We start from the raw sequence: 20,887 nt of genomic DNA on the forward strand, positions 1-20,887 counted from the left end.
TGTGTTTGTGTACTTGTGTACATATGAGTACAGGTGCCCAGCTAGGCAAGAAGAGGGCATTGGATTTCCTGGATCTGTAAGCCACTTGAAGTGAGTGCTAGAATCTGAACTTGGGTCTCTGGAAAGGAAGCAAGTGCTCTTAACTGATGAGCCATTTTTTTCTAGTATCCAGACTATTAATGTCATAACTATATTTATATAATAAGCTAGTTATACCATTAGTATTTTTAAAATTTTTCTTATTTAAATTAAAACAAGCCTGCTTCAACCCATTAGTATTTTTAACATGTTTATTATTTTGTGTGTGGAAGGAGGAATATATCATAGTGCACATGTGGAGGTCAGAGGACAACCAGTGGGAGATAGTTCTTTCTTCCCTCCATTTGTGTCCTGGGCATTGAACTTGGGTCATGAGTCTTGGTGGCAAATGCCTTTAACCATTGAACCATATCATCAGCCCCTATGGAATTAAATCTGAACAGTCACTGTAACCAAAATTGGGTAATTCCAGGATAAACATTTCTTTGCAGATTGCATCTTCCCATCTGGTTCCCTTACCATCACAACCATCAGAAAATATCTAAATGCTCCCATTATGGCACAGTTGTGTAGGTTCCATACATACTCACTCTGATTCTTCAAGTAGAATTACATTCGTAGAGCTATACATATTTTAGTACATTAAAATTTAGGGGCTTGGTCTGCCATTGTATGGATCCCTTCACAGAGTCAGGCAGAGTTGGCCTCAGTTTTGTTCATCAAAGCTGCTTGTAGGAAGTGGTAGAGACTGAGTAGGGCTTTGAGGGTGAGCCAGCTACAACAAAGAAAATCACAGTTACAACATGAGTGATGTCCCTATGACTAACAAAGTTTTCTTCCTTATTAACAAAGCCTTGATGCTTTTTGCAAGGCAGCAATGCATTCCTAGCCACCTACCTACACCAGCTTTCCCGATACAAACAGAAGCTGACCAGCCCCTTGTCCTTGGTCTTTCTCCTTTGGCCTGAGATGTGAATATATGCCTATAGAAGCACTGCCGTTGTGCACCATAACGATAGAAGCCATGCATTATGGATGGAAGAGAGCATGTCTGGAATCCCAACACTTGGCAGACTGAGGCCAGCCTGGGCTACATAGTGAGATTCTGGCTCAAAACGAAACCAAACAACAACAAAACTAAGCAACAGTGAAGGACTAAAGAGCAGGAAGGACATGATGAAACAGATGCACCAGCTGTGGACTTCCTATTTCCCAAAGGAATGTTCAGCTGAGAAATGAATTCCAGCTGGGGTCAGCCAGAGATATAAGGTAAGACTGTCTAAAACAAAACAAAACAAAAAAAGAAAATGAATTCTAGTGGCTGGAGATTTAGTTCAAAGTAGAGTGCTTGCTGAGCAATTGTAAGGTCCTCAGCTAAAAAAAAAAAAAAAAAAAAAAAAAAAGCTGAGCGGTGGTTGCACACGCCTTTAATCCCAGGAGGCAGAGGCAGGTGGATCTCTGTGAATTCGAGGCCAGCCTGGTCTACAGAGCTAGTTTCAGGACAGCCAGGGCTACACAATGAAACCCTATCTCGATAGAAAAAAGAAAAAAAAAAGACAAATTGTAAAGAAAAATTATTCTTGGGGGTAAGGGTATGTTTATAGTGATCCACCTGCCTCCATCTCCTGAATGCTGGGATTAAAGGCATGCACCACCACTGCCCGACACCTGGCTATTTTATATATATATATATATATATATACATACATACATATATGTATGTATATGATATTTTGATTAGATCCTCTGTGGTCTATGGCTGAGCGGGAAAATCATTCTTTAACAATTTTGCTGCATATCTTCCTACTAAGTGGATTTTTGGTAACATAAACTATGGCAAAATTTCATCTGTGATTTTGCTGTTTCACAACATATGGGTTTATATTATTATTATTATATTATTATTATTATATTTTCATGTGTTTCCATGGTTCCTGGTACACTGTACTAGCTATTGTGCGGGGACAAGGGCAGCAAGGGTCCTATCGCTAACAGAGAAAGGAAGTGGCTAAGGCCCTCTCTGCAGCTTCTTCCCTTGATCTCAGGAGTCTGTGGTACTTCTGCCGAGAGCAACCATGGTGTTCAATGCCACAAAGGCCCGCAAAGAAGTCCCAGCATTCCAGCAGGGGAGGCAGGAGATGGCTTCTCTTCAGAGTCAAAGATACATGAAATCGCCGGGCGTTGGTGGCGCACGCCTTTAATCCCAGCACTTGGGAGGCAGAGGCAGGCAGATCTCTGTGAGTTCGAGGCCAGCCTGGTCTACAAGAGCTAGTTCCAGGATGGCCTCCAAAGCCACAGAGAAACCCTGTCTCGAAAAACCAAAAAAAAAAAAAAAAAAAAAGATATATGAAATCAGGAAGACTAAGACAAACAGGTGTGGAAACGAGGAGACCAGGACCAGCCTCTCTTGTTTTATCATGGCACTCATCAAGCAGGTGATGATGGAGAAAGCTGTCCAACCTTTTTCCGTTAAAAGCGCACAGCACAGCCAGACTCATGTCTCTATCCTGTCTGTCACCTGTCAGGCTCCTGCTTTAGAGACCACCACACAACACTTTTCAGTTTGTCATATAGGCCATTATGCCTCTCAGTATGGGACACTTATACATACATACATGCTGTTCTTCTGTTGCCTAGATTTCTCCTCCATGACATTTATGGTAGGATAATCCTTTCCTTATTAATTCCTATTCATTCTTTAGTTGTCTCAATTATTACCTATGGAAACCTTCCATGTTAGACCATATGGGCTAAATCATTTCCTATTTCTGGTTCCCACAAAACTTTGTTCCTTTCCTTAATAGCACTTACTATGGGATGCGATAATAAGGGATTATTTGATTTTCCACTGAACTGAAAGGTTCAAGGCAGCAGATCTGTGTCTGCCTTTTCTAACCATTCTAATTTGGTGCTCTAGAACAGTGCTTACCATGCAGAAGTACTGGATAAATTCTCTTAGAGGAAATTAAACCATTATCTTAGCTGTATATTACAATAGTTTTTCTTCATAGAATTTTATAATACCAAATAATTAAAGCATGGTGCAAAGCATACAATGAAAAATTATCATTCTTTGATTTGTTTATTTGCCTTTGCTGTATTAGAGGCTGAACCTAGCGTGCCCCATGTGCTAGGTAAGGGCTCTAACACTGAGCTACATTTCCAGCCTCTTTTTGCTGCTGCTGCTTCCTCCTCCTCCTCTTCTTCCTCCTCCCTTCTCCCATCTTCTTCTTCGAGACAGGGTTTCTCTGTATAGCCCTGGCTGTCCTGAAAACCACTATGTAGACCAGCCTGGCCTCAAACTCTGAGATCCACCTGCTTCTGCCTCCTGAGCACTGGGATTAAAGGTGTTGTGACGCCACCTGCCAGTGAACAATATGCACTGCTAACCACTGAGCCACCTCTCTGGCCCCTATTATTATTGTTACTAAGAGAGTTACTTTAGGTAGTGGGACATGCCTATTATCCTAGAATTAGGGAAGTTGAGTCAGGAAGGTGATATACTTGAGGTCAGTCTGGTGAGGGTACACAGTGAGACCCTCTTTAGAAATATATAAATATATATTTTAGACTGTGAGTCTAAATAAATCAGCTTATTCTCCCTCCCTCCTTCCCTCTAGTGCTTGGCACTGAGCCAGGCCCTCATGCATGCTGGGCTACACTCTCAGCACTTACATAAATTATTGTTCAGGACTTAATTTGGCTTTTAGGTTTTCCGCAGACTCACCTGAAACTTTCTCCTTAAGGCCCGGGTCATGACTGGAGTCAGTCCAGTTCCTGTTTCCATATTTTCTTTATTGGTGAGAGGGGTCCCACCTGGGCTCCTATAAAAGTGTGCAAAAGATCAGAGCTGTGTTTTATCCCCACTTTTTGAGCTGACTTGGAAAGTATAAGGATGAGAGATTATTACCTGTCTACATTGACTTTTCTCAGCAGCTTCCGAAGATCTAGTTGGCTTTTACCCGGAGTACTGAGGATAAAGTCATAAAAATTAAAACTTTCCAGTGATGGGGGAAGTCCTGTGTATGTTTGTCTTATTGGTTGATGAATAAAGCACTTTTGGCAAATAGGGAAGCAAGATAGGTGGGACTAGAAGAGATGGAGGATTCTGGGAAATGGAGGCACAGTCAGTTACCATGTAGAACTCGAGAGGAGTAAGAGGTCCAGACCCTTTCTCAGGTAAGAGAAGACCACATGGAAATACTTAGATTAGCAGTTATGGGTTAATAATTAAGTCAGAGCTAGCCAATAAGAAATCAAGCAAATGGCCAACAGCTTCATAATTAATATAGAATCCTGCATGTTAGCCGGGCGTTGGTGGCGCACGCCTTTAATCTCAGCACTCGGGAGGCAGAGGCAGGCGGATCTCTGTGAGTTTGAGGCCAGCCTGGACTACCAAGTGAGTTCCAGAACAGCCTCCAAAAGCCACAGAGAAACCCTGTCTCGAAAAACCAAAAAAAAAAAAAAAAAAAAAAAAAAAAGAATCCTGCATGTTCATTTGATACGGCATTGGGACCAGGCTGACGGGAAGAATGCTCAGAACATTCCAGATTTCACCATTTTTCCAAAAACAGGTCAGTTTTATAGGCAAGTTCCTAGAAAGTAGTTCTTTTTGCCACACTAAGAAAACAGAAACTGGATGGTGATGGTGTACACCTTTAATCCCAGCGCTCAGGAGGTAGAGGCAGGCAGATTTCTGTGAGTTCAAGGCCAGCCTGGTCTACAAAATGAGTTCCAAGTCAGTCAGGGCTATATAGTAAAACCCATATCTTAAAAACAAAACAAAACAACAAAAGAAAAAACAGGTACAGTCCATCATGCAGAAAAGTCACGGCAGAGGGCTCTGGGTGCACTGTACTCATAGTTGGGAGTCAGAGAGATTAATGAACTCTAAACCAAAAAATGTGTGTGTATGTCTTTGTGTCACTGTTCACATGTGAAGGCCAGAGAATAACTTTTAGGTTTGGTTCCATGTACCTCATAGGTCCCAGGGATTGAACTCGGGACTTCAGGCTTGGCAGCAAACACCTTTACCTGTTGAGCCATCTCACCAGCCCCGAACCTGGAAGTTTGAAAAATGTCTGTTTATTTAAACAGGGTATCATGTAGCTCAGGCTGGCCTTGGACTCACTATCATAGGTGATGATGACTTTGACTTTGAACTCCTGATCTTCCTGTTGGGATTATAGGCATGTGCCATCACACCTGGCTAAAAAAAATCTTTGTTAGTATTTTATTTTTGCCTCAAATTTGTTATTAAATCAGTGGTATGTCAGCTTCTTGAAGGAGGGAATAAAGCAGTGAATGGTTAGGGAAAAAAAAGACTAGAATTATAAAAATTAAATCAAGTAATGACAACAACAAAATCATTCGATATGTTATCAATGGCTGTCTCTAATAATAGGATTAACTATTAGATTGGGAGTTGAATGAATTACATAGATCCAAGTGAATTATCTACATGAGTTTTGTTTTTCTCTTTAATTTTTTTCTGTAGGTTTCAATTTTTTTTATAACGAGCATAGTAACTTTTTTTTGTTTTGTTTTGTTTTTTTTGTTTTTGTTTTTTCGAGGCAGGGTTTCTCTGTATTGTTTTGGAGGCTTTCCTGGAACTCGCTTTGTAGACCAGGCTGGCCTCAAACTCACAGAGATCCACCTGCCTCTGCCTCCCAAGTGCTGGGATTAAAGGCGTGCGCCACCAACGCCCGGCTGAGCATAGTAACTTTAAAAGTTAAAAATACAGCAGGGTGTAGTGGCAGACATCTTTAACCACAGCACTTGGGAGGCAGAGACAGATGGATGTCTGTGAGATCAAGGTCATCTTGGTCAACCTATCGAGTTCCAGGAGAGCAAGAGCTACACAGTGAACTCTTGTCTTGAGACAAACAAACAACAACACAAACCAAAAGGTTAAAAATGGTCCCAAAAAGGGCCAGTGAGATGTTTCAGTGGGGAAAGACCCTCGCTGCACATGACTGACAGCCAGTGTTTGATCCCTGAGAATCCAACTCCACAGTGTTGTCTTCTGACTTCCATACAAGGGCAGTAGCATGTGTATGTTCCCCCACCTCAACATACACATGCAACAACAATAAACTACATTTAAATCTTAAAAAGAAGCAAAAGAAAATCAGGTTTTAAGTAGCAGTAGAGCATAATAAGGTGCAATTCCTTACATTAAGACATTTTTAACTCGTGTTGTTAACATCCTGGAGTTGGGTTTCAGAGTAACTCGTTGCAGGTCAGAGATAGTAACTAGTGGATTCCGTTTCTCTGGTGGTGATGGTATAAGCTTTAATTATAAAAGGAGACATTAAAGAGACATATTATTCTAATGTAAACACACCAAAGTAGCAAATGTTTGACTGCCAGAGTGTATGTTTTCCACGATTCAATTCTTTATTTCAAAGGGTCAAAGGCTCTCTCACATTCCCTTATCTCCCTGGGGTTTTATTAGAAAAAATCCCATTGGTTTCAGCAGGCTGGCATGGCACTTATTATGATGTGGCCTTGAATTTTAAAAAAAAATCCTCCTGCCTTAGTCTAAGTGCTAAGACTACATGTTACTACATCTATCTAGTATGTTTCTATCTATAGTGTCTCTCAGACCAGCCTCTTGACTTCCTGTGTACCTAAGGATGATTTTGAACTACTAATTCTTTGCCACTACCCTCCAAGTGCTAGGACCATTTGTTTTCAACATGTGTCCATCTGAAATGTGAGATATGTATGGGTATATATGATAGATGTATGTATACATGTTCTTATGTATGCATGTATGTGCATGGAGGTCAGGGGTCAATGCCAGGCATCTTTGCTATCACTCATTATCATATTGAGACAGCCTTTCACTGAACATGGAGCTCACTGACTGGCTAGACCTGCTAGCCAGTGAGTTTTGGGGGCCTGTTTTCACCTCTCCAGTATCAGGAGTATAGGTGAGGCTGCTTTCTTTACATGGGTATTGAAGCGCTAAACTTAGGCCCTCATACTTGTGTGGCAAGCACTTTACCAACTGAGCCATGTCTTCAGCCTGTTTTTTGTTTGTTTGTTTGTTTGTTTTAAGGATTGGAAATTGAACCCAAATGCTCTGTCACTGAATTGTTTAACTAGCACCAACAGAATGATTTCTGTAATAAGGTTTACCATATTTTCCCAAAGGAACAACCAGGTTAAAAAATTAATACACAAGGCATGACACTGTATTTCTAACACTTGTGAGATTTAGGTATGGTGTATTCAAGAATTTGAAGCTGGCCTGGGATAAGTACCAAGAAAAACACACCTGTGAGCTTTGGAGACACTTTAGTTGGTACAGTGTTTACAGTGTTAATTTATATTGCTAATCCCAGCACTTGGGAGATAGAGGCAGGTGGATCTCTATGAGTTTGAGGCAGCCTGGTTTACACAGTGAGGATCAGGAAAGCTAGGGCTACATAAACAAATAAATAAAAGTAAGGTAGAAAGCAATGGAGGAAGACATCCTGTATTAACCTCTGACCTCCATATACCCGCAAACACACAAATATAACACATACACAAAACAGCCCCTGCCCCAAAAGGAAGAAGACCTTGTGTGTGTGCAGTGACATCTTACCTTCTTCCTTTCTTCAATATTCTGTGTCTTTTTTAATTTTACAGTGAGTAGATCTTTAACTGTTATATGCATGGGTCCATCTTTCTTTAACGGTTCAGTCTTAAAATACACAGAGAGGTTAGAATTAAAATTGGCATCAGGACATCTAGTGAAATCCAAATCCAAGTTTACTTTGTAAAGATACAGAGTTGAAAGTTAAATTGTTATTGTTATTTGTTTTATTTTTTGCTTTTCCCCTACCATTATTTTTGAAACAGGGTATTAGTATGAAGTCCTGGCTGCCTTAGTACTCCATATATAGGTTAAACTGGCCTTAAACTCATGACAGTCCTTTTGTCTCAGCTTCCAAATGCTGGGATTATAGGAATTTACCACTACACCTATCTAAAGTTAACTCTTATTTTATTTTTGTTTTTTGTTTTTGTTTTTTTTTTGAGATATGGTTTCTCTGTGTAGCTTTGGAGCCTATCCTGGCACTCACTCTGTAGACCAGGTTGGCCTTGAACTCACAGAAATCCTCCTGCTTCTGCCTCCTGAGTGCTGGGATTAAAGGCGTGCACCACTACCTCCTGGCAAATTAACTTTTATTTACCCTAAGGATTAAACACATTGTATGTGAGCAAGCAAGAATGACAGGGGTATGAGTGGGTGGTGACGGGGGTGTGGGTGGGTGGTGACGGGGGTGTGAGTGGGTGGTGATGGGGTGTGGGTGGGTGGTGATGGGGGTGTGGGTGGGTGGTGATGGGGGTGTGAGTGGGTGGTGATGGGGGTGTGAGTGGGTGGTGATGGGGTGTGAGTGGGTGGTGATGGGGGTGTGGGTGGATGGTGATGGGGTGTGAGTGGGTGGTGATGGGGGTGTGGGTGGGTGGTGATGGGGGTGTGGGTGGGTGGTGATGGGGGTATGAGTGGGTGGTGATGGGGGTGTGGGTGGGTGGTGATGGGGTGTGGGTGGGTGGTGATGGGGGTATGAGTGGGTGGTGATGGGGGTATGAGTGGGTGGTGATGGGGGTATGAGTGGGTGGTGATGGGGATATGAGTGGGTGGTGATGGGGGTGTGGGTGGGTGGTGATGGGGTGTGGGTGGTGATGGGGTGTGGGTGGGTGGGGTGGTGCTAGAGTCCTTTAAAAATGTTTTGCAGCTGGGCTGTGGTGGCATACACCTTTAGTCCCAGCACTCAGGAAGCAGAGACAGGCAGATCTCTGAGTTTGAGGTTAGCCTGGTCTACAGAACAAGTTCTAGCTCCAAAGCTACAGAGAAACCCTATCTGGAAAAACAAAACAAAAAACCTTTTATTTGGAGCTGGAGAGATGGCTCAGTGGTTAAGAATAGTTGCAGAAGACCTGAGTTCTGTTCCCAGCACTCAAGACACGCACACAACTATAATTCCTGTTACAGGAGACCGAACGCCTTCTTCTGACTTTTTCAGGCACCAGGCATGTACATGGTACACAGACTTACAAACAGGCAGAACACCCACTCACATAAGACAAAATAACTTTAAAATTAAAAAAGTGTATATATTTTAATGTATATTCATGTTCGACTGCATTTATGTATGTATACTACATGTATGTTTGGTGCCTTTGGAGTCTCCAAGAGGAGGTAACTCTCCTGAAACTACAGTGAAAGATAATTGTGTCCTACCATATAGGTATTAGGAAACAAACCCTGGTCTTCTGTAAGAGCAGCAACTGCTATTACCTGCTCAGCCATCTTTCCAGCTCCTGTGTAGCAGAATTTTCTTTGTATGTTTGTTTTGAGACTGGTCTCAAACTCCTAATATAGCCATAAACTCACTATGTAACCAAGGGTAACCTTGAACTCCAGATCCTCCTACTTCTACGTCCCAAGTACTAGGATTAGATATGTGTTCTAGTCTTTGGAAGAAAGCTTTCAAAAAGTACAATAATTGGAGCAAGGTATAGTGGTGTCTGTGTGTGTATGTATATATACATATGTATATGTATATGTATATGTATATGTATATGTATATGTATATTTTGTGGGCTACAGTACAAGCTCCTCAAAAGCTGAAGCAAAAGATCACAAGTTAGAGGCTGTAACATAGTGAGTTCTAGGCCAGTAAGAGCAGATCCGGTCTCAGGGTACAAACAAAAACTGCTAACAACAAAAGCCTAAAACAAAACAAAAGGACAACAAGAAAACCCCAATAATTACAATGGTGTGGTGACATACAGTCATAATGCCAGCTACTTGAAGGCTAAAGCAGAAGGATTGCTTGAGCCTACCAGTTCAAGATCAGCTATATAATGCTACTATATCTAAAACCAAAATCAATCCTCCCCACCCCACCAAAAAAAAAAAAATCAGCAGAAATAAATAAATAAATAAAATCAGAATAATTAACAAAATTAAGACATAGAATCAGAACAAAATATAGTCTTCATATCTAGGCCTTTGGCTCAATTTTGAAAGGCTGCTTGGCATTATTCCTATATTAGAGTCTAGCTAAAATACATTGTTATTGATCATTTCTTACCTGAAGTGCTTTAGTAGAACCAGATTTTCTGAGCAGCAATGGTGCTAGGGGTGGTGGTGGTGGAGGAAGAGGAGGAGGAGGAGGGGGAGGAGGAGGCAGAAGACTGGTTGGCTGTGGCAGCGTGGGAAGAAGTACGGTTGGGGATTCTCCATGGGTTGTTGGAGCACAGGCTGGCACCTTTGTAAGCTTATTGCTCTCACCACACATATGACAACAGCTTGAATAAGAGGGTTTTTCTGAGATGGTCTGGAAAATAGCATATATGACAAACAAACAGTAGATTAATTTGGTGGTGTGTGTTTGGGTTCTTCCTTCCTTCCTTTTTCTTTTTTTTTTTTTTTTTTTTTTTGAGACATTTCACATTCTGGCTCTGGCTGGCCTAGAACTCACTCAGGCTGGCTTTAAACTCAAGTTAAATTGTTTCCCCAGCTATCTGGGCAATAGGATTACAGGAATGCATGGCCACTCTTGACAATAACAAATTTACTTCAATAATTCCATTGTTTATTGGGCTAGAGAGAATTTTGGCAATTACAAGCTTGCAGCTCTTGCAGAGGACTGCGGTTAGTTCCCAGAACAGATAGGGCAGCTCACAACTGTCTAACTCTAGTTCCAGGAGACCCAACGCCCTCTTCTGGTCATCTTACTCACCCAAACCACACCCAGGCTTTGTTTTTGTTGTTCTTGTTTCCAGGGGTGGGGATCACACTCACAATTGGAATATTATATGTGTAATAATCTGTATGTATGTCCCTATATATAAGGAAAAGTATCATGAATCTAAATATCTCATAAGGATACTGCAATTGACTTCATGAACTAGTTGACTGATTAGCTATTTTGAGATGAGGGTCTTGGTAATTAGTCAGGCTGGCCTTGAACTCCTAGGCTCAGGCGATCCTTTTGCTTTAGCTTCCCTAGCAGATGGGACTATAGGCACATATCACCATGCCCAACTGAAAAAGTATCACAGTACATGTTTTAACTATACATGAAGCATCCTATAGAATCCCAACACCATCTCTTTCTATACTTCTATATTTAATTTATTTAATGGCATGTTCTTTTTGTTTGGGTTTGTGAGACAGTCTCATTCTCTAGCTCAGAGTGGCCTGGGACTCACTGTGTAGTCTCTGCTGGTAGATCCTCATGCCTGAGCCATATACTACCACACCTAAAGAAAGTGTTGACATTGACAGCAAGGGGATTCTTGGTATCCTTCTGCTTCTTCTGTGGCTTTCTGCCAGGTTGAGGATTGAACACAGGATATTGTGCATGCTAGACCAACAGACTAACACAAAACTGTACCCCCAGGCTCATAAATGTTACATTTGCACACTCATCACACTTTAGTATTTATTATTTGCAAACTCTCCCTTCCCTCACATTGGGCATTGAGCTTGGCGGTCCACATGGCAGGCAAATGATTTACCATTGACCTATAGCTCCAGCTAAAAGTAGGTTTTGTGAGACAGGGTCTCATGTACTGAGACTGGCCTTAAAGTCCCTATGTTGTTGGGGATGACCTTACACTCAATCCTTCATTCTTTACCGTCTAAGTACTAAGATTACAGGTGTATACCACCATGACTGATTTACGTAGTAAGGGGTCTCCTGCATGCTAGTTGAGCACTCTACCAACTGAGCCCAGCCCTCTCGACTTTCTGCTGAAAACAAGAGCTTTTAAAGATGTATTCATTTTACTTTATATATGAATGTGTGCACTGTGTAGTGCAAATGCCTACAATGTTCAGAAGAAGGCATCAGATTCCCTGGAACAAGAGTTACAGGCAGTTATGAACCACCCAGTGTGGGTGGGTGCTGGGAACTAAACCTGGGTAATCTGCAAATGCTGAAAGTGCTTTTAGCCACAGAGTCATTTCTCCATTCCCTCCATTTCTTTCACCATTCCCCATAAAAGTTATATTAATTTATGTTCGTCTCAATAATGGAAGAAAGTACCCATTTTTCTAGATGTTTAGTTTTTTGGGGTTTTTTTGTTTTGCTATTTTGATTAAGTTCAGCGTGTTGCTCATTGAAATTGCTTTTGTAATTCTGTTTTGTTTGTGTGGCTGAGACCATTAATTGTTCCCAATACACATTTTTTTTTTTTTTTTTTTTTTTTTTGGTTTTTTGAGACAGGGTTTCTCTGTGGCTTTGGAGGCTGTCCTGGAACTCACTTGGTAGTCCAGGCTGGTCTCGAACTCACAGAGATCCGCCTGCCTCTGCCTCCCGAGTGCTGGGATCAAAGGCGTGCGCCACCAATGCCCGGCTCCCAATACACATTTTAAAAACAATTTTTTTTTTAGTTTTTCGAGACAGGGTTTCTCTGTATTGTTTTAGAGGCTGTCCTGGAACTCACTCTATAGACCAGGCTGGCCTCAAACTCACAGAAATCTGCCTGCCTCTGCCTCCCGAGTGCTGGGGTTAAGGCGTGCGCCACCAACGCCTGGCTCCAAATACACATTTAACAACAGTTTTTGATTTTAATTATGTGGTTTTGTGTGTGTGACCTATGGAGGCCAGAGGATTAGATCTCTTAAAGCTGGAGATACAAGCAGGTGAAGACCCCATTGTAGGTTCAAGGAGACAAACTCGATCCTCTGCATGAGCAGTACACACTCTTAGCTGGAGAGCAATCTCCCCAGTGCCCCCACTATAGTTTTGTCTTCTTCCTTTGCAAAAGGAAGTCTTTCTGCCTGACATTTGAGGGAATAACCAAACATATATCCAGGGTCCTTTCCTATTATCATAGTCTTTTCAGACAAAAGTCTCTGGATGTTTGTTCAGCAATACCAACCTTCAGTGTTTCTTGGAGATTGCATAATTCACTTTTCAAAGCACAAAACTGTTGTTTTAGACTGTGAAGTTCTCTGTGGTAGACTCGGGAAGGGAAGATGGCATCTTTCAACACTTCTAAACTCTGAAATTCATAAATAAATAAGCCTGAATCTGATGAGAAGGATGCTAAAGGAAGTGGTGCCACGTATGCACAGACAGGTGTAAACTCACAGATTAATCTTATCCAAGTTTAGCCTCAGGCGTATGTCAAGCCCAGGAACCAATACAAGAATGAATGAATACTAAGTACGGCAGAATAAAAACAAAAACTATATTCCTGAGAACAGGTTTATGAAATCTATACCTGGGCTACACATGTCTGACAGCAACTGTATATGCACCACGCTCTATTCATCCAAACATTTATTGTGTCTTTGATGTTAGGAAATCGGAAGTTCCAAGAATGTCTTAGCCAGTTTCTGCTTTGGAGTGTATCAGTTGAAGAAGTAACAACTCTGTGGAAGAAACATTAAACAAAGCAAATAAAAACTGTAGATCTTGTCTGGGCATGGTGGTGCGCACTCAGAAACCAGAGACAGGAGGATGGATATAAGTTCAAAGCAAGCTTGTTCTACATAGTGAGTTCCAATCCAGTCAGAACAATATAGTAAGACCCTGTCTCAAACAAGAAAAAAAGGACATCCCTGCTCCGAGTCACACTATAAAACCAGGTGGGTCTCTGCAAGTTCTAGGCCAAACAGGGCTACATGGTGAGACTCTGTCTCAAAAAAACAAAACATTACCACCCCCCAAAAAAACCCCAAAAAACAAAAAACAAACCTAGGTCAGACTAAAAGCCTTTAATTTTTTTTTTTTTTTACTTTGAGACATGGTTTCTCTGTATTGTTTTGTAGGCTGTCCTGGAATTCATTCTGTAGACCAGGCTTGCCTTGAACTTACACCAACTCTCCCTCCTCTGTTTCCTGAATGTTGGCACTATGGGTGTGTGCTGAACATAGCTTTATTTATTTATTTTTAGATTAAAAAATAAACTTATGTGTATGTATGCTGCATCTGTGTGACGGTGTGCTGTGAGAGGCCAGAGAGGAGGGTAAGAGATGTCTGGCAGCTAGAGTTGCAGGCAGTTGTGAGCTGGCTCATTTGAGTGCTGGGAATCAAACTGGGGTCCCTTGGAAGAGCAGAATTGCTCTTAACCACCGAATCATCTCTGTAGTCTATATATTTTTATTTTTTGAGATAGGGTCTCATGTGTCCTATGCTGACTTTGTTAAACATGGTATGTAGCAGAGAATAAATTTTAACTCTTGTCTACCTGCTATTATGTTCATGTGGTGGGAATATAGGTGTGAGCCACAAAGCCTGACTCTTGTTTGTTTGTTTACTTGAGGGGGCTTAGAGTTAAGGGCATAGCTCAGCAGTCTTTTGTTGTTGTTTGTTTTGTTTTTTGTTTCCATGTGTGACACTCAGAGTTTAATCCCTATCATACCAAAAATAAAATAAAAAAAGCTGAATGGGGTGGTACATCCAAGCAACCAGAAGAGAAACAGAGGAGGGGGTAAAGCAGGAGGATTTCCCAAAACACAAAGCCAGGCTGGGCTACAGTCAGTTCCAGGGTGGCCAGGACTGGAGACAGAGACTGCTTCAAATAAAACGAACAAAGGAAGAAACTATCATCTCACACAGAGAAACCCTCTCTCATCAACAACAAAAGAAAGTGGAGAGGAGTTAGGATAACAATGGGGTACACAGAGTGTAAGTTATTAAGAAAACTAGCACCTGGGCTGGGCGGTGGTGGCGCACACCTTTAATGCCAGTGCCCAGGAGGTAGAGGCAGGTCTATCTCTTTGAGTTCAAGGCCAGCCTGGTCTACAGAGTGAGTTCCAGGACATCCAGGGCTACACAGAAGAAACCCTGTCTTGAAAAACAAAACAAAAAAGAAAACCAGCACTTTACAAGTCCTGGAACTCAGCTGATCTTTCAATAATACATTTAACTTGTGGGTTTCAAGGAATAAATGACCAGCCTTACCAGAACTGTGGTTTCACTCCAGTTCTATGCCCCTCTCTCATTACTTAGTTGCTAGAATTATATAATTAAAATAAACTGAAAAAGAGAAAATAGGTACTTTGGGTTTGAATACAACTCCTTCTGATTCTTATTTCATTTGAACAAATTTTTGGGAGGTGGGGCTCAAGACAGGGTTTCCTTTTGCAACCCTGGCTGTCCTGGAACTCACTCTGTAGACCAGGCTGGCCCAAACTCTCAGAGATCCTCCTGCCTCTGCCTCCTGAGTGCTGGGATTATAAACTCAAGTAGTTAGGCCTGGAGGCAAAGGCCTTCACCTGCTGAGCTTTCTTGCTGGCACTATGTACTTTTTTTTTGAGACAGGGTCTCCCTACAAATTTCTCAGTTGGCCTTAAACTCACAGGGATCTACCTGCCATTGCCTCCCGAGTAATGCCATTTAAGATTTGTGCCACCATGCCCTACTCCTTTTTTTGTTGTTTTTGAGAGAGGCTCTCACTCCATAGTCCAGACTGGCCTGGAACTCACTATGTAGCTCAAGACAACTTTCACCTCCTAGCAATTCTCCTGCCTCATTCTCCTGTGTCATGGGGTTACAGTTAGCATGAGCTACTGTGGCCAGCAATAACTTTGGTATAAGCATATCTCAAATATTCCATGGGACATCCCTAAAAATGATTTATTTGGGGGATGAAACTCAAATTTGACTGGGTATTCTATATTATCTTCGGCTGAACTGGTAACTCTACACACATTTTTGGTCCTCTGTCACACCTTACCTTTCTGGTGTGGGTGGTGGAGGGGGAGGTGTCAATAGCTTAGGCTGAACTCGGGATGCTTCTTTTTTCTTAAATAATCGTTTGGCTTTGGCTCTTAGCTTCCTTCTTCGCTGTTTGAACTTAGGCATGGTTTCTGTAGAGAAAAATTTGAAGTTAACAAAAGTTATGTATATGGGTGTTTTGCTGTATATGTGTCTGTCTTTGCACCATTTGCATGCCTGGTACCTTCTGAGGCCAGAAGAGTATATCATGTCTCCTGGCAACTGGAGTTACAGATGGCTGTGAGCTGCCATCTGGGTACTGGGGATGGAACCTGGGTCCTCTAGAAGAGAAAGCAGCTAGTGCTCTTAACCCTCAGAGTCATTTCTTTAGTACCTGAAATATGTGTTTTACTAGAGAGTAATGCATACATATAGAAACTGTATAAACCTTCAGTGCATAGTTCAACGACATGACATAGGAACTTTTTTTTTTCTTTTGGTTTTTCGAGACAGGGTTTCTCTGTGGCTTTGGAGGCTGTCCTGGAACTCGCTTGGTAGTCCAGGCTGGTCTCGAATTCACAGAGATCCGCCTGCCTCTGCCTCCCGAGTGCTGGGATTAAAGGCGTGCGCCACCAACGCCCGGCGACATAGGAACTTTATATACTCCCCTGTATAGGTCATGGTTATTTTTTGTCTGCTCCATTTTTTCCCCCTTCTTCTTCAGCCTTGGTTAAGAAATAAATTATAGTTGTAGGGAGGGTGGTATGTACCTATTATCCGAGTGCTGGGGGATGGGATTTAAGGCAGAAGGACCACTGTGAATTGGAGAACACTTTAAAGTGATTCTATCTCCAAAACATCTAAAAAAATACCTGGGTACAGTGTACACACCTGTAATCTCACCACATGGAAGGTGGAGGCAGGCATACAAGGATAGCTTCAGCTACCTAGTGCATTCAAGGGCAGCCTGGGTACATGAGACCCTGTCTCAAAACATCAAAACAAAACAAAAACCAGAGAGAAAAAAGTTAACAGCATTCACAAGGATGAAAATGTAAAGTCAGATTGAAAATGTCTCTGGAGAGTCTTCCTTTGAATTTACAATTAGTCTCTCACTCTGATTTTGTTGTATTCATTGATGAAGTCAAATGAATTTCTCTTATTTTCTGCAACCCATCTTCCCCAGCTGGAGATCAAACCCAGGACTTTGAACTTGTCTAGGCAAGTGTTCTAATATTTAGTTAACCCCCCTCCTTTTTTAAAAAGTCATCTTGAGACAAGATCCTATGCATCCCAGGCTGGCCTTCTAACTACCTATATAGCTAAGAATGACTCTTGCCTTTACCCGAGACTGGCAATATCAAATTGGGTTTATGTAGTGCTGGAGATCCAAGCCGAGGCTTCCTGTACACCAGAAAAACACTTTACCAACTGACTATAGTACTTAGAGGTTCCTTTCCTTATAATAGGAAAATGGCTGTAATGGATTATGGCTTAATATTAAAAAGATAGGTTTGTGATTCACCAACATATAATGAGTATCTACTCACAGATGTCACAGTGGGAGGGATCATTTATAAATTGCCCCCCTAATTGTGGGGTACTTTTCCTCTGTTAATCTTTAATCTCCTCAACTGACAAGGAGGATTCTAGTCCCAGTTTTATACAAAAAGAAGCTGAGGGTTAAATTAGATATCTGCCTAATATAATACAATAAAGTATAAAAACATAGACCTGTAAGTCTTCAGAGACCATGACTTTTTCTAAAAGACTACAGGGCAATAGTAACTTAAACAGGCTATATACAATTAGCCAAAATCAAAGATCTGCTTTAATGCTGTTATTTTGAAGCACTTAAGATATTATTTAGCCAGGCGTTGGTGGCACATGCCTTTGATCCCAGCACTCGGGAGGCAGAGGCGGGCGGATCTCTATGAGTTCGAGACCAGCCTGGTCTACAGAGCAAGTTCCAGGACAGCCTCCAAAACAATACAGAGAAACCCTGTCTCGAAAAACCAAAAAAACATTATTTAATATATTTATGCTTTAATATTTATCCTTTTCTGAGAAAGAAAAAAAGTCTTGGTTGGTTTGATCAGAAGTTCCAAAAGGGCTTTGCTAGTTTTAGTTGCTGATCCCTGAGGAACAAAGGTGTTGTTATTTAAGTAGCAGACATGAAAATGGTGTGCCTCAAACTTAGACTTGAGTAGGAAACATCAGCCTTTGAAATACACATGTAAGGCCCCTCCAGGTGGTGGTGCATAGGCAGGTGGAACTATGGGAGTTCAAGGCCAAACTGGTTTAGTAGCTCCTTCCAAGACAGCCATAGCTATCTAGTGGGATCCTGTGTCTGGTAAATTAACATTCATTCCACTTCTGCTTACTTGGTAAGCTTTGGAACTAGGCATTTGCATATACTTCCCAGCATTCAGATTATCAGGGCACATCCCCACTTCCCTTTACAGGGTATGAAAACTGGGAAGTGCCTTGGTGTCATTAGAATAGTCCCAGAGGCTACCCTCATGCCAAGGGGTAACGGTGAATGAAGTAAAAGCGTTTTATTGAACTGCCAGTCAAATTTATAAGATGCATTTTATTTATTTATTTATTCATTTTTGAGACCGGGTCGTGTTATATAACACAAGATGACCTGGAACCCAAGAGCTTCCTGCCTCAGCTTCCTAAATGATGGGATTATAGGCGCACAAAGCATACAAAATCATGACTGACTACAAACTAGATGTAGCCTAGGATGACCTTGAACTCCTGATCTTTCTGTCTTGTCTTCCAAGTGTTAGGGTTAAAGTTGTGTGGTTTCTCACCTATCTACATTTATTCATCTATTTCTTCAGCTTTACAACACAGCAAGCATTACATGGTTTTTTTGTTTGTTTGTTTTGTTTTTTCAATTCAGGGTTTGTAACAGTCTTGACTGTCCTAGAACTTGCTTTGTAGACTGGCCTCAAACTCACAGATAGCCACCTGCCTCCCAAGTGCAGGGATCAAAGGAGTGAGGCACCACCTCCCAGCCACATTACATGTTTTATCCAATAAAGGAATGAAGGATACCATCACTTTCTAGTATTAGTCAGCAATGATTCTCATTTTACTTAAGCAATATCCTCTAAGTCTAGTACAGTTAAGTGGTAGGTATCTTGGTGTGTGTGTGTGTGTGTGAGTGTTAGTTATTCCAGATCATATCTTTTTCCCCCCAAAGACAGGGTTTCTCAGTAGCTATGGAGTCAGTCCTGTAACTCACTATGTAGACCAGGCTAGCCTTGAATTCACAGAGATCTGCCTGCCTCTGCCTCCCAAGTGCTGGGATTAAAGGTGTGCATCACCAACGCCCAGCACAGATCAAATTTTTTTTTTTTTGGTTTTTTTCAAGACAGGGTTTCTCTGTATTGTTTTGGAGGCTATTGGTCCAGCCCAGCCTCGAACTCACAGAGATCCGCCTGCCTCTGCCTCCCGAGTGCTGGGATTAAAGGCGTGCGCCACCACCGCCCGGCCACAGATCAAATCTTTATAGTTAAAGGGTGGACCAAAAAACCTATCCAAGTATGAAAATTCAGCAAATAACAGAACAAGAATTACATTGGCAGATGTAGCTCAGTTGGAAGAGGGCTGATGTCACATACAGGAGACCCTTAGTTCAATCCCAGCACCACATCAGTTGTGTTGGCACACAGTCCTGTAATCCCAGAACCCCAGAGGTGGAAGCAGGGGATTTGGCGTTCAGGGTCATCCCTTGCTCCAGCCAATTCCTTGCCACCTTGGGTCATACAAGCCCATCTTGGAACAACAGTCTTCTGCATGAGTTGACACTGCTGCTTCTGTTAAAACTCCACCAGTTACATAAAAAGTTCTTTGGCTGGGGACACTTCAAAACTGTGGCAGCAGCGGAAATGACAGTTGCCATTTCATCACCAACGTTCTAAATCACATTTTTATACCCCCATAAATTGCCTGCAATCAATTTAATTTCCATTACCAATTCACTTGGTTCACCTTGATTACTGCTATTTAGGATTCCTAGAGTTACTTTTGTTTTATTGAGAAGTATTGCTCCCCCACACCCCTGGTTCTTTCTTGTGTCTCTGGCAGAGTCACCACAAGTTTTTAATGTCACCCAGCACAGTACTGACATATAGTAAAAGGATATAGTTTTAAAACCCATGTGGGAAGTGAGTCTGCATCAAGGAACGTTGTAAAACCTTACCTGTCCAAAAAAACTATTCCTCCACAAACCTAAAGGTGGTGAAGAATCGTGGGGGAGAGCAACTGGTTAAATACATATTCTTATCCAGTAAATTTGGATGGACCTCTTTATTGTCACTAGCGACCAGAGAAACCAAAGCCGCTCGTCAGTGGGTCCACTTTGAGAAGCAAATAGTAACGAAACAGACTGAGCAAAAGGCAATTGCTTCAAAACATATATTTCAGAGTGTTAAATAAAATGTGGCTCAGATGTTGCCAGCGGAGCTGTTGTCCTACTCCAAACCTTTTCTTTTATACTCCATCTACTCCCAGTGTAGGGCAAGACCCACCACCTTTTGCCATAAGAACCCAACCATCAACAGTCCGAGCAACGGAAGATGGGAACAGGTAACAAAGAAAGAATAGTCACTGCACTTACTAGTCTAAAAGCCTGAGGATTAGACGAAGTTCGGGCCGGAGCCTCTTCCACACCATAAAGAAAAATTCAAAATTAAATCCTCACCGAGGAGCGACCAATCGTAGACGTGGTGTCTTCAGGGTTCGTTGTCCTGAGAGGTTCCAAGCACAACCTGGATTACGATTGGTTGAGAGCGCATCACATCCTGGCCAATCGGAACTGAGGCGCTTCTGGTATGAATAGGGGAAGGCGGGCGAGAAGGGGCGGGGAAGCCGGAGAGAAAAGAAGGTGTGTCACGTCCCCCAGGCCGGCAGTGGAAGCTCTTATGTCATTGGCTGCTGCTGCTTCCGAGTACACCAATCGTAAACTCTTTCCCAAGTATGAAATTGAAAGTGGAGAACAGTAGGCAGCCAACGGGAATAATCACATATTCAGCAGCCAATCCGCCTACGGCGTTTTGTGTCTTTGTCCAACAGGAAAGTGTGTTTCATATGGAGGGGCGTTACCCAATTGCCAATGGGCGGGTGCCTGCGGATCGGACGAGCCAATG

General features: G+C 42.0%; 1 protein-coding gene across 3 annotated transcripts in view; it reads right to left on the minus strand.

Annotated features, from left to right (window-relative positions):
- Positions 1 to 310: 310 nt before the first annotated feature.
- The window catches only part of Prr11 (proline rich 11), a 38,628-nt gene continuing 18,051 nt past the window's right edge, over positions 311 to 20,887 (minus strand). Inside the window, exons 1-10 of one of the 3 annotated variants that reach the window (XM_040749427.1) lie at positions 20,443 to 20,819; positions 15,742 to 15,874; positions 13,282 to 13,432; positions 12,937 to 13,059; positions 10,137 to 10,382; positions 7,637 to 7,735; positions 6,216 to 6,331; positions 3,950 to 4,009; positions 3,767 to 3,863; positions 311 to 814 (exon numbers count right to left, since the gene is read on the minus strand). In XM_040749427.1, coding sequence (XP_040605361.1) covers positions 746 to 814; positions 3,767 to 3,863; positions 3,950 to 4,009; positions 6,216 to 6,331; positions 7,637 to 7,735; positions 10,137 to 10,382; positions 12,937 to 13,059; positions 13,282 to 13,432; positions 15,742 to 15,869 — 1,089 coding nt within the window. In that variant the 5' untranslated portion in view covers positions 15,870 to 15,874; positions 20,443 to 20,819 and the 3' untranslated portion in view covers positions 311 to 745. Of the gene's footprint in view, positions 815 to 3,766; positions 3,864 to 3,949; positions 4,010 to 6,215; positions 6,332 to 7,636; positions 7,736 to 10,136; positions 10,383 to 12,936; positions 13,060 to 13,281; positions 13,433 to 15,741; positions 15,875 to 20,358; positions 20,820 to 20,887 lie in introns of those variants that run through there. The other 2 variants (XM_040749426.1, XM_040749424.1) reach the window with 2 other exon arrangements.

Source organism: Mesocricetus auratus, unplaced genomic scaffold (genome assembly GCF_017639785.1).
Source record: "Mesocricetus auratus isolate SY011 unplaced genomic scaffold, BCM_Maur_2.0 Super-Scaffold_100007, whole genome shotgun sequence".
Taxonomy (NCBI): Eukaryota; Metazoa; Chordata; class Mammalia; order Rodentia; family Cricetidae; genus Mesocricetus; species Mesocricetus auratus.